The following is a 14,685-nucleotide window of genomic DNA, read 5'->3' as shown; positions in this document are numbered from 1 at the left end:
TACCACCCGTAGATGCTTGGGTTATCTTAAAAAGGCAAGCAGGGTTCATTGCTTCAATGGTTCTCGCCACATAGTCTCTGCCCATCATCACGGCAAAGAAAAGTGCATCGTGATTCGTCTAGCCACATGACCTCCTATTGTTTCACTGTCCAATTACAACTTTCTAGGCACCATTGAAAGTAGATTTTCCTGTTTTTCTCTGTAACAAGTGGCTTTCAAATAGGAAGACGACATCCAATACCCGATTTTTTTCAATTCCCTGCGCATGATACAGGTTGAAATAGGGCAGTTCTGGGCTAGGTTAAATTCAGATGTTATTTTCTGAACACTGAATGTCCTAGTTTTCCGTACAGTCCTCCTTAGAGTGCGACGGCTTCGTTCTCGAAGTATTGCTTTTCTGCCACATTTTTCAAACTATCCCCTTCCACAACAACGGATGGAAGCTTGTCCCAACAACCAACCACTCGTTGTCTGAAAGCAAACTTCCGCATTTTGCAACCAACCTTCCTCAATTTGAATTTAAGCCACTCACGTGCATAGTCTGAGGAAGAGGAAGAGGAATTATCCCATCAGTACTGAGTTTGCTCAAGCCATTCAAAGACTTATACTTGGTTAAATCCAAAATTAGGATATTTTTTTTCTTACTGTTCCTTGATTCTGTTGACTAAAAATTGAATGAATTGATATAAATAAACAAGTTAGCTAATCTATCAGTCCCATTTTAAGGAGATTTGGGAAGGCTCGATAAATACTTCCAATAGAGAAATATAAAAATTGATGAAAATCCATCTATTAGGTATAGAGTTATTTCATGCGCATGGACGGACGGAAAAAAAAATAATTGCCAGATTTCTTTCCGATTGTAATGAAATTTGGGAAGGCTCGACAAATCTCTTTTTTTTTTTTTTTAGACGAATGAACACGGTGAAGACAATGAGTGTTTTATGCATATAAGCTAGAGCACCTAAAAAAAAAAAAAAATGTCATTGAGAAAGGAATTTACTGATTTAAAGATTAAACCTTAATTTTGACCTTTATAACCATTCACGGCTCTCTGCGATCCACTTTACTAAATGCGTATTCATATTAATTTAATAACTTTTAGCTCTCAAATATCGTTTGACTACAGTCAAATTTTCAACAATATTTATTATCATATTAAAGCATGACGCAGCAGTGCTTTAAATCTTAGCCAGCAGTACTCTGTGTAAGGTCAATTTTCGCTTAATAGGCTTAACTATAAACAACACTTTGTTTCCTTGTAGTAATGTAGTTTTTGCATTGATGTGCCTTATCTGATTTTGTTTCTATTCTAGATGATGGGATATTTAGCAGAATCTTCTCAATTTCTCTATATCAGTAAGTTTCGTTTTGGTGTATGCATTCCATCTACATGCACCCAAAATGATGTCTATCAGATGGCAAGAGCAGGTAAGGGAATAAACATTTTTCTGATTATAATTAAAATTTGTTATGTGGCCAGCTAAATTTTGCTCTATAAATTACTTATTTCAAACCTAAAAATAGCAGCAGTTCGGAAAAATTGAGTGTGAAACCGCAAGTAGCTCACTTAGTTTGCCAATTCTCTCTTTTGATTTTTTTCAATCAAAGAGCCTGCCTCCATGTCAACATGCAGGCATGTGATGTATCTTATGTAGGGCAATACCACTCTGTCATGGTACACGCTGTAATGATACAGAACACAAGGTACACTGTATCTTGTGTTCTGTATCATTACAGAACCAGGAAGGCTGTTCACCAGGACCCATCCACACCACGAGGAGGCGGACCAAAAGTATTCACGTGTTGTCCTTAATGTATTAACTTCCACACCTATCGGGAGAATTGCAAGTCCTGTTGTTGAAATCCCATACCACTGGAATAAGATGGAGTCTATTCTCTACAAAACTTATCTGGAATCCGAAAAGTCCGCTGCCAAAGTCGAAGTTTACATCAAAGGAGGAGCAAAAATCATGCAACAGCGCGCTCCCTCTTATGTTGATGCGCTGAGGATACCCGCACAGAGCGGCCAAACCGCCACACAGGCAACCCAGCAAAAGACAAAAGTCACCACCCAAAGACCCAACCTAGTGGTGCTCAGGCCTCTAAACAAAGAGGACAACCAAACTAGTGAAGGCATAAAGCAAGTACTCATGGACAAACTCTCTGAAGATTTAAAAACCACTAAAATAAAAGCAGTAAGAAAGACTAGGAATCCAGGTGTGATTATCGAAACTGAGACCACAGAAGAGATAAAGCAAATACTTGAAAACCCCAAAATTGCAACTCTGGGTCTTAAGGCCGAACCCCCAAAAAGAAAAGGGCCCTCGATCGTAATTTACGATATAGACAAGAACACCAAACCTGATGCGATCACTAGAGAAATATATGAAAGAAACCTACGAGACCACATCCCCAACCAAGATCGGATCGATCATGTGGTGCCTAAACACACCACCAGAACCCAATCCGCAACCACTGTCAACTGGGTCGTGGAACTTAGCCCGGCGGCCTGGCAGGTACTCACAAACCAGACCAGAATATACATAAACTGGGGCAGCCACCGCTTTCGCGAACACGTGGCTGTCACCAAGTGTTACAAATGTTGCAAATTCGGCCACACCTCGCATACCTGTGCCCATGCTGTGCCGACCTGTGGCCACTGCGCTAGCAAAGGCCACAACTTCAGCAACTGCCCTAACAAAAGCGCAGACCCAGTCTGCGCTAACTGCAGAAACCTAAAGTTAGATACCTCCCACTCTCTTAGAGATGTCAACTGTCCTGTATATCAAAAGTACAAGAGCCTAAACCAAGCAAGAACCGATTATGGCAGCACACCATAAAAATTTAATACCAGCATAGTGAAATTTTTCCAAATCAATGCACAAAGGGCTAGGGCAGTGGTTGACCAAATTAGGCTAAAAGCAGAAAACGAAAATACAGATATCATTATACTTCAAGAACCGTATGCAGTCGTTAAGCAAGTAAGGGGTTATCTCCTGCACTACAAAGTCATACAAGCCGAAGATGAAACCCCTTGGGCCGCAATAGTGATTAGAAACCCAGATCTCACAGCCACTAGAATTACACATCTCTGCACAGCCTGGGCAGCCTGTGTCCATGTTATTTCAGCACTGGGTGCATTCTATGTGATTGCACTCTATTGCCGACCCGGCGAAGACATAACTTTTGCCACTAGATACCTGGAAAATGTAACCAGCATCCTCCGTGATCAAAAAATAATAATAGGAGCCGACGTGAACTGTCGATCGCAGGCTTGGTACAGCCATACTCCGGATAGACAGTGAACGAGGAATGGGCAGTGCTTGGAAGAATTCCTTGCAACATCAACCATCACTGTACTAAACAAGCCAAACCACCTACCAACCTTTTGTAACCTCAGGTGGGAAGCCACAATAGACGTCTCACTAGCAACTAGAAACATCGCAGGCAACATAACTGATTGGCAGGTGCAGGACGCCTGGACAACCTCCGATCACAGGGCCCTGACCTTCCAACTAAACAGAGACCACCAGAGACCCCACCTAGCAACAAGAATGCTCCACAGATATGCACTCCACACTGCTGATTGGGATGTATTCAGAGACACTCTAGCTATGGAAAAAAATGCCAAACAATCTGAAATGGACTCGCAACTAGACCCGGACCTACTGCAAGAAACTGTCACTGCAGTTATTACCAAAGCGGCAAATGCTGCAATCAAAAGAAAAAACCCCACCCCAGGCACAGTTCCATGGTGGAATTCTCAGCTTCAGAGCCTTCGAAAGGATGTCCAAAATAAAAGGAAGGCCTTCCAGAGGGCCAGACGCTCATGGCCTGCCCCAGAGGTAAATGCGCTACGCGAAATTTACAAAGAGGCAAGAAACCTATACACCTCACTTATCTGCCGTAGTAAACAGCAATCTTGGGAAAATCTAGTCACAACTACAGGGAACTCTGACCCCTGGGGGATGGTCTACAAGGTGACCACTAACAAACTCCCCAGAGGGGAGGTGTTGGCAGCTACCAGGACTTCACAAGGCACAGTCACAAACTCATGGGAGGCGTCAGTTAACAACATCCTTGACGTAACCTTTCACCCAAATGCTGACCCGCAAACGCCAGAACAATTCCGGATGTGCCAGGAGAACGACCAATACCAAACGGATGAAAAGGAACGGGCTTTTGCTCTGGAAGAACTCCAAGCAGCCGCATACCGTATCAAAGGAAAAAAATGCCCGGGTCCGGATCTCCTGGAGTCGGAGATCGTGTTGAAGGTTGTTGAGATAGCCCCAGACATACTCCTAAACCTCTATAATCTATGCCTCAGGACTGGAACTTTCCCCAAAGAGTGGAAGAGGGCCAACGTAAAACTAATTATCAAAAATGCTAACAAGCCGCCGGAACTACCAAACTCCTACAGACCAATAGCCCTGCTCTCTGTTTGTAGCAAACTCCTTGAGAGACTCCTCCTGACTAGAATACAAAACCACTACCTTCAAGCAAACCTGGCATCGCAAAACAGTATGGCTTCCGTCAAATGCTGTCAACGGTGGATGCCCTGAGAAATCTCTTGGTGCAAGCAGCAGCCACTGATCAAAAGTACTTCCTAGCTATCTCTGTTGACTTTGCCGGGGCGTTTGACACCCTCTGGTGGCCAAGCGTCCTGGCCCGGCTCCGGGAGACCAGCATGCCAGAAAATTTATATAACGTAATAAAAAGCTACCTGTCTGACAGACGTATCACGATAAACACCCCATATAGAACGCTTACAAGACAAATACATAGAGGCTGTCCACAGGGCTCTGTACTGGGACCAATACTGTGGAACATCACAATGGATGAACTCCTTAATACGGACATTGGTGAAGCATCCTCGCAAGCCTTCGCAGATGACCTCATCCTTATGGTCGCCGGAAACAGCAGACTACAACTTGAAACAAAGGCAAACCATGCCCTACAAAGTCTTCTGAAATAGACCGAAAAGCACAATCTCAGGATCTCCAAAGAAAAAACTAATTCTATCCTCCTAAGGGGCTTCCTTGATCCGAGGAGACCCCCTCAGATCAAGATTGGTACCCCCACACTGAGACTATCAAAAGAGCTCAAGTACCTGGGTGTAATACTTGACGCCACCCTTTCCTTTAAAACGCATCTCAACTACACCAGGAAGAAAATTAGGGGCTACACGGCCCTCATCACCAGGGTCGCAAAAAGGGACTGGGGGCTAAACAGCAAAACCCTCAAGCTCATATACAAAGCAGCCTTTATACCGATAGCAACCTATGTATCGGGAGCATGGTATTCTAAAGTCACCATGGCAGTAAACCACAGGTTACTCGACTCCATTCACAGAGCCATGCTATTAGCCATCACACGGGCCTGCAGCACAGTAAGCACACATGCGCTGCAGGTGCTGGCTGGAACCCTTCCACTCGACCTGGAAGTGGCCAGAATCGGTATCCTCTATGAAATTTCTAAGGGGAACGCCTGCACCTTCATGGGCTTCAATGCAGATCCCACTGCTAACCGAGCGACCGAAAAGAAAAGACTCAATGCTCACCTCACGCAAATATGGCAATCTAGATGGGACAACTCTTCCAAGGGAGAGATCACTAGGAAATTTCTCCCCAACGTGGAGAAATTGCATCCGAAGGCCCCGTTGTGGTTCTCACCGGGCCTCTATACAACCTTTCTACTTACCGGACACGGAGCATTCAAGGCAAAACTCACAGCCCTGGGCATCACAGAGGACCCTGCCTGCTGCTGTGGAGAGTCTGAGAGCTGGCAGCATCTCATGTACGATTGTCGGCTCTACGATGACCTTCGCTGCCAGCTCATCTCCAGGATCACCTTCTTGCCAGAGACAGAGAAAAGCACCTACTCGACAGTAAAGAGCAATACATTGCATTCTCCAAATTCGCAGAAGACCTCTACAAGAGGAGACGTACCCTCATCGTACAACAACCAAACCGTGACCAACAGCAATAAAACTAATTCAAGCTGAGAACTGATAACGACGAAGTGTCATGACTGCCGCATCGTGGACCCTACAAGGAAACGGATTCTACTAAGAATAAAGGACACGGCTTACAACCATTAGAATGACCACAACCCTGGACTTTTCAAAGGAACACACCGACCTGGATCGTGCAGTTCACTGCCACCAAGCCATTTTGGCGAACAAAATCGAGCACCTGACTCGATTACTTTAAACCCAAACCCAGGCGGGAAGAGGGGAGACACCCTGTCCCCCTTTCTCTCCGCCGACCCTCCTTTTCCTTCTGGTGAGGCATGGACATGCCTCACTGACCACCTGGGGACATCTACTCTGTCGCCCCCATACTTCTACCTTTACCCTCCAGCCTTCTGCCTCTCCTCCCCCTCTCTATCTTATACACGATGCAAACGCCCTACATCCTAAATTAATCAAATCAAAAAATTTTTCGCCCAGTCTCGGCCTATCACATGCATTGCCCTGCTCTTGCCGTTTGAACGCTATGCGCTGTATGCAAACATTCAAAAATAAATTACAACTGCATATATATATATATATATATATATATATATATATATATATATACACACACTTATATATCTTCAATTTTTATTTTTTTTATTTATTTATTTTTTAATTATTTTGTTTTATTCATTTATTTTTATTTTTTTATTATTATTATTTATTTATTTTATTTATTTATTTATTTATTTATTATTATTATTTTTAATTATTTTGTTTTATTCATTTATTTTTATTTTTTTAATATTTTTATTTATTATTTATTTATTTTATTTATTTATTTTTTTTTTTTTTAGGTCCTAGCCGCCGAAATCTCAGGAAATTAAGCGGCAGGACCTGCCAGAGTAACTTAAGTCAAGTGAGTTCCTGGTCTGCCTCCACGGGGCGAAAGTGGGGCAACGTTGGGCCTCAATAGGGGTCCAGCGGCTAAATGACCAGATGAACAACGGTACACGACACCACACAAATACAATTCCCACACACTTTTAAATCTCTGGCTTTTCCAGTCAACTGGTTCACCCACAATGTAAACTACGCGGAGATGGGGGAAACCCCTGGTGCCATTGGACCCTAAACACACTTTCACACTTTCACCACTGGGGCCCAACCAATGGCACCAGCAGATCCTGCATCAATATGAGGAGCAAAGAAGGGCTCAACCTAGAGATGGCCACTTTTCCACCAGGATGGTGACCACATTGGAAAGCCTGCCAAAACTATGCTTGAATCGTGGTGGACCTCAAAATATCGCGCACAAAATGCACAAAGCGAGTTTGGGATCATTTTTAATGATAATAATAATAAAGCTTCCCTCGTCTAATGGAGGAGTGAAAGACCAGCGGATGCCACCAATCATGTACACAGGGAACCCAAACTCCGGGCACCAGCAAAATCCCACCTCAAGCATAATGCTAAAGGCCACTTTAGCTTTATAGGATAACAGAAGAAAGGAAAAGAAAGAAGAATAAGGTAAAGTAGAAACGCAAATCCCTTTTCAGGTCTTACTCAGCGCCAATGTAACGCACAATGGAAAAGGCAGACACCATATGAACCAGTGCCAAAAACGAACATCTGTCTGTATCAAGATGCAGACAGGAAAGTACAAAATGAAGAAAGAATTAAAAAAGATTGCGTTAGAATGTTATAATAGAAATTCAGTTTGAATGGTGGTGATTCTAAGATGCAGTGGAAGACGTCACAAGTAATTGAGTGAAGAAATCTTTGGATTGTAGACGTTCAGCTTCTTGAATAGGAGAGAAGAGATCGAAGGAGGGAGCCATGGAATGGCGAAGGTCTTGATAGAAGAAACAGTAACATAGGACATGTTCCCGTCTTCAAGTTGTCCACAGAGACAGAGTGAAGTATCATAAAGATGGAAGGAAGCAAGTTTGGCCCGCATGGAGCCATGTCCTGTGAAATTAAGAGTATAGAGACTAGGTTAAAAGCAATTTTGCACCGAACGCTGAAAAACAAAAGAAATGTTAGCAGTGAATTTGGAGTTAACAACACTCTTGGATGCTACTGAACAACAATTCTGTGATTTTTGAAGTAGTAGGTTCAAGCTGGGTTTTCTCTCAGGCTTAATGATTTTGTAGATCAAAATAGTAACGCCAGAATAATTAATTGAAGATCAACGACGAATATAGAGCAGAGTTTCCTGTAAGCAAGCTAGAGGTCAAGAGGCATGCATCCATTAGCCACCTGCAAAACAGAGTTGGAAATGGTTCGGCAAGCTCGACATATGGTAAGTAACATGCCTCTTTGGATATAAAAAAGCATTTGAGTGACACTCTCGTTAGAGAACCAAAACAAGCGTCGTATGCACAAATAGGCAAGAATCGCTTTGTAAAGAATTCGTAAAGTTCTGTAATTAACTCTCCAAGAATAATTTTGAGATTCGTAGCAACACAGATGTATACTGAATAACTTTTTCACAAATTTAGAGAACATACTGTTGAAAATTTAGTTTAAGATCCAACATGAAACCCAAAAATTTATGGAAGCTGACTGTGGAAAGTGATTGATCAATTTTACGGCAGTAGGATGTAGAATATCAAACTTTACTTTTCAGGCATAAAAGTTTTGTTTTCTTCCATGAGATGGATACTTTATTACAAGCAATCCAGAAGCAAAGATCAGTCACAACAGAATTAGCCGTGAATTCTAGTGAGACAAGCGAATATCCATGTACCAGCAGGCTAAAATCATCGGTGTAGGCCAATTTAGAAGTACACCTAAGAAGCCACCGTCGAGAACCAAGTGTTCTAGACGAGTGGACCTAAAATGGAACCTGAGGACAGCCACGTAAAACAGGACATGTGGGATGTTGCGATTCTGAAATAATATGGCAGTACGATTTAGAAAAGAATGCGATGATCTGGTAGAGTTGTTTTGAACATTGAAGAGCGAGCCAGCAGACACCCTCCATAGGAGTTGAATTCCCCGGAAATAGCCTACAAGAAAAGGCCTCTTCAGTACCCCTACCAGTACGAAAAACAAGCAGATTCGAGGACATTAAAAATTGTTTCTAAAACAAAGTATTAAGCTTTGTAATAATAAACCCCTCCAAAGTCTTGCCCAAAAAGCAAACAACTCGGTCCATATTGCGCCGTATGTAATATGTCTGTAAATCGCATTGTTCTGTGGTCGATTGCTGTTTGCTGGATGAAAAACCGTACTATCTTCGCCCGAGACCAACTCAGCCACTTTGTGAACAAAGACCAATAAAGATTCCTCGCATCATTAACGGGATTCGAACTCAGGTCTCTACCACTTCTGTGGGGAGGATGATGATTATACCAACTGTACTACTCACGAGGGCGCTTACTTCACCTAAAGCATATCGTCCAATAGCTCGATTTGTTTGCTGATGCTTAAAACCGTACAACAACAATCCATGCTCTGTAAATGGCTCACTATTTTCATAGCTACTGCTGTGTTGATAAACTCAAACGAAGCATTGGCTCCTCATAACCTGAATTGCTTTTGCACAAAACAAAAACTTCACCACCATAACACACACATATTGTGTTTTCTTGTATTTTTAAGTTAGTTATTGAAAGGGCTATAACAATCTGGAATTTGAGGGTTGGACTAAATAACTGCTTTTCATTTCTAGCAATGAAGTTCATAGATTTTCCAGAAATAACTGTAAATATTCCATTTTGTAAAGTTAAAGAAGAGTTTAAGATCACTGCTCTACAAATAGGCATTATGTAAGTTATAATTTTTAACAATTTCTTAAATAAACTGAACTAAGTTTATATAATTTTAATTTCTATGAATATTTATATTAAAATGTCATAATCCCGTCGCAATTGTAAGACCGTATTTGGAATATCGTGTCCACGTATGGAGACCTCATATAAAAAGGACACTGAAGTGGGTTATGCAATATTATTACAAACAAAGTTAACAATGAACGTACCTAGTTAGTTAATTTTTTATAGCCGAAAGCTATAAATGACTTTACAGAGCATAACCTCACAGGTCCAGCGCCACCACTGCCGGCTTGAAAACATAGGTAACTTTACTGTAAGGTAAACTGCAGCCATTATCAACCCACTGCAGGATGGAAGGCTTCTCAACAATTCATGCTGAGGGAAATGGACCATAATCTGCCACGGTGGTCCAGTGCGGGTTGGCAGATCCACCGTATTTAACCATCGGGGTCTTGAACCCTGGTCTACTCAAAGAGCGTGTGCTACTGCACTCCGCTCCTGACCACTGAGCTACGGAGGCCGTACTATAAGAAATAATGTGTTAATATCACAAAGACTTGTACAAAGAAGAGAAAACTAAGCAACGTGACATTCTGAATTCCTGGTTATCAACGGTTCAAAATACCCATGACCAACCGCAGTGGTCAAAATATTGAAATTAATTCTTTAATAAAAGATACAAGTGATGACCTACTATTTATATGATTGAAAAATAATTATTATTGGTGGTATTAAAATGGTATTATAAAAATTGAATCGATTAAATGGCTATAAGTATTAAATCCTAAATCCGGACCTTTTCTTACTTACCATTTTCAAAATTCTTAGTTTTAAGAACCGATGCAAAAGAAGAAAACAATAATTTTTCTGTGAAACTTTAATTTCAGCGCTTTTTTCAGTTTCCTTGGTTTCCTAGTCCTGCTTGGAACACTGTTAAGTCTATGGCAGAAGAAGAGAAGGGTCCAGCATAACAGTAAGTACCATTCATTTTATTACAGTGCGGTAGTGATGGCAGCCATCATACCTCTAATCCCCTTAACCACCAGGTGGCACGCCGGTTGTATAATGCTTTGTTATCTGAAATTCCTCTCGATTACTGTCGAATTCTGAACCAATTTGTCAGAATGTGCGACACATAAACTGCACTCACTTCAGAGCCAAAGAAAAGCGAGTTTTTATAATAACTAAAATTAATGAATTTACCAACTTAAAACCAAGAAAGATCTACTTTATCGCAATGTTAATGCTCCATAATGTCAGTGATCCATAAGACATCTAATTAGGAAGTCTTCTAAGAAGTCTTCACCCTTACACAAGTTCAATATGACGTACCTTCCTATCATTACAGGATATGTTATTTTCTTCTTTTTTTCCTCGTATACACCATGTTTTATATGGAATATCCATTTACTTTATAAATCCGTGGAAATTTACACGATGGGCAAAAAAGATTTATTTATGGAGGATCGTATTACGAAATACGATAATCTCTTTGACTTCGGTTAATTTTTTTGTGCATCAGTCTTTTCGGTGAGTTCCAGAGTGTTTTCTGAATATCTATTATTATAATCAGGAGCTCATTGGTGTGCATCAGCCAGCGCTGCTTTGTCGGTACATCCTGAGGTGCATTACCCCTGTCCCTCTCTACGTATCTGAAATTTGGTCATCTGCTTCCCACCTAAAAAAATACCTCAGCCTGGAATATTGGTTGCTCAGATGGATGAACAGGGTGGTGGGTCACCCTTTTACTATCTCCAGATCCATCCTCCAAGCTAATCTAGGGACCATTTCCTGGTGACTACTCATTACGACAAGAAATGTACTCATGTTAGCTCGGCTTATAACAGGCCGAATAGATGCTCCACCTGTATCCTCCTTAATCTCTGGCCCAAAGAAGACAAGAGGTGAACGCCCCGACTCTTGCCACTCTCTGCGGTTTACACTTACAAACATTGATTCCCTTAGGAGTATGTTTCTGGCCAACTGCCTCTAAATCTACAATAAACTGAGCATCAACCCTGACAAGTTCTGTGAGGACAAGCTCTACAAAAAGGAATGCCTCAAGAACTGTTACCAACTATTGAACCTGTGACTATCTACACCTGGACGTTTTGCCTACTGCATTTTAATTTTTATTTTGTTCTATTTATTTGTTTATTTTTTATATTATTTTAAATTCTGATGTCTGTTGCTATAAACTTTGTTTTATTTGAAGCGTATGTAAGTTCAATTATGTAAACATCTCGGGTCGAGCACGCATGTACTCTTGTACATGTGGTTCCTTGCACCTCACTACGTAAATCTCTCACCCTCCTGGCATACTGCCCTCCCGGGGTGATCCACAGCTTCTTGTGGTTAATAAACGGATAATAATAAGCGATATTCAGAGAAGTCTTAAACGAGCAGTAAATTGCAGGCATAAAATCTGGAAAACTCAAGAGAAGAAAACGAGAATACGTGAAACTGAAGAAACAATTTGGTTAATGCATGCAGTGCGTTACATTTCGCGTGGCATTCAAACCATATTTCGCGCAATTATTCTCATTAATTGTAGAGCAAGGAGTTAAAGCTTACAATTCTACAATAAATCACTGCGCTCTCTGTGAACAGAGGAGATAATTGCACATATGCAGTCTGTAGGGACCTCTCGTGAACCCAAGTACGTCCTCATAATGATGGATAATGGTTTGTTTACCTCTTTATATCATCGGAATCCATTTAATTATATGAAACTCAGCAGAAAGGCTGCCGATTTTAATAAATTGGATAGATTTCGTCTGCTCGAAGTGCTTTACTCACTTGTAGTTTAAACAAGTTCTCTTCTACTTTCTTCTCAGTTATCAAAAATCCATTTAATTCTCATTTACATACTGGAGTGGGATATTCTGGTATGCCCATAGAAGAATTCTTTGCTACTCTTTCAGATTCTTCGTCAAAGACCTTGTAATCTTATTTTGATTGCCCCATACCCCTTAGTGACTTAATTGTGGAGCAGTTTGCACTTACTCTAGGTTTCTGTGTCCCCTTCTGATTTATACTGTCCTACTCATTTTTCTTCTCTGCCACTAGTCTCATCATTTCAAGGACACCCACTTAGGACTTGAACAGTACACCTTGAACAATATCTCATATTTAGTATAAAGCATCTAGTAGTTTCTGTGTTTACTTCCTCCATGCCCCATTTAGAAAATTCACGTCATCACAGTGACACCACTGAAATTAATTTACTGTTTGAGACCATTGCAAATACACTTGTACGAAAGCAAAATTGTTTCCCACGACAGTAGTTATATGTTGAAGTAAATCCAATATCAGAATATTACGATGACTGCCGCATAGCGGCTCCTTTATCTGGAGATTCTTAATGCATGAAGAGTCACTGCTGATATGCAGAATTGCTTTTTCTCGTTGCCTGTGGAATTTCGCATACACATCTCTTCCTATTTAAGCGTAGAAGGACATGTTCACTTTATCAATCTCTATCAGAACCAAGCCTATCCTCATACAATATACACTCTACCAAGCTATCAGCAATTCAACTTTCAACTGAATAAAAGCATTGCGTGTGCAGAATTATAATTGAGTCAAATTAGCAGACATTGTTTTTAAGATCTAATTGTGAACATCTTGGTGATATCATTCGTTATGGTCCGCCTTATCAAACTAAGGCATGAATACAACGATAAGTGAGTTTCACACTTTTTTTCCGTTGTCTATTTGTGCCACTAAATCCGAACAACAAACAAAACGACTTGAATCCATTATGCTTGAACTTGGAACATTTGTTACCACGTTAAGTAGATTTGTAGATGTTAAAATGAGAATGAAATACCAAACCTTTTTATTAAGTGTTTAATTTTGTTTAGTTATGGTTTATTCATTTTTCTTAAATCATGTTGATTGTTGATAAAACAAATACAAAGACCATAATTTATCCACACCAATTGCATAGAAAAAAATTTTTTTTTCTTTTTGTTTAATTTCAGTTTCCAACAGTGCAGAAAAATTTCCTTACTTGTCCCAAAGAATAATGACAATTTGATTTACATCGAGGAATATCTTCAGTTACCATTGACCTTTTCTTATATTGCATTAGCTTAAAGAAGCGAATGCAATAGCATTAGTAGAGGCATTTGATGCAAGAAAGCAAGCTTATGCAGCAAAAAACCAAAAAAAAAAAAAATAAAATAATAATAAATAAATAAATAAAAAATAACCACTTCCACTTCACCCCTCTGTTCGTTCGAAATACCTGTCCAGCTGAGCCTTAAACTTATTTAGGCTATCAACTTCCACGACAAGGGATGGAAGTCTATTCCACCAACCAACCACCCGCTGGCTAAAGGCAAATTTCCTCACGTCTATCCTACATCTGTTTTTCCTCAATTTGAATTTATGCCCTCTGGCGATTATTCTGAGCAAGAGGAAGAATCCCATTAACATTGAGCATGCTCAAGTCATTCAAGGCTTTATACACCTCAATCAGATCACCTCGCTGGTGCCTAGTCTCCAGACACTGTAATTTGCAAAACTTAAGCCTTTCTTCGTAAGAGCACCCCTTTGTTCCATTCACTAATCTTGTTGCCCTTCTCTGTATTCGTTCCAGCATCTCTACATCTTTCTTGAAATGAGGCCTCCAGACCTGTATACAGTACTCTAGGTGTGGTCTGACCATTGCCTTATACAATGGAATAATCACCTCCTTATCCCTGCTAGAAAAATTCCTGTATATCATTGACAATACTCCATGAGCTACTCTTGCAGCCCGTCTGCACTGCTCAGAAAACTTCATATCTGCCTGCACAACCACCTCCAGGTCCCTTTCATTCTCTACCACTGTCAGTGTAGTACCACAGAGTTGATACGTTGCTCTGGGGTTGCTGTTTCCCATATGCAGTACTCTGCATTTGTCAATGTTAAACTTCATTTGCCGCCTCTCAACCC

The 14,685-nt window shown here is 40.8% G+C and overlaps 1 protein-coding gene across 1 annotated transcript in view; it reads left to right on the top strand.

The window, feature by feature from the left end:
* The first annotated feature begins 1,322 nt into the window (after positions 1 to 1,322).
* The window catches only part of LOC150087187 (nose resistant to fluoxetine protein 6-like), a 45,187-nt gene continuing 31,824 nt past the window's right edge, over positions 1,323 to 14,685 (top strand). Inside the window, exons 1-3 of the mRNA XM_090371869.1 lie at positions 1,323 to 1,431; positions 9,639 to 9,735; positions 10,629 to 10,714. Coding sequence (XP_090227995.1) covers positions 1,419 to 1,431; positions 9,639 to 9,735; positions 10,629 to 10,714 — 196 coding nt within the window. The 5' untranslated portion in view covers positions 1,323 to 1,418. The remainder of the gene's footprint in view (positions 1,432 to 9,638; positions 9,736 to 10,628; positions 10,715 to 14,685) is intronic.

This window comes from Mastigoproctus giganteus, chromosome 4 (genome assembly GCF_048544385.1).
Source record: "Mastigoproctus giganteus isolate SK-2022 chromosome 4, ASM4854438v1, whole genome shotgun sequence".
Lineage (NCBI taxonomy): Eukaryota > Metazoa > Arthropoda > Arachnida > Uropygi > Thelyphonidae > Mastigoproctus > Mastigoproctus giganteus.
Note: the sequence above shows the minus strand (reverse complement) of the source record. Positions and strands in the feature narration are given on the sequence as shown.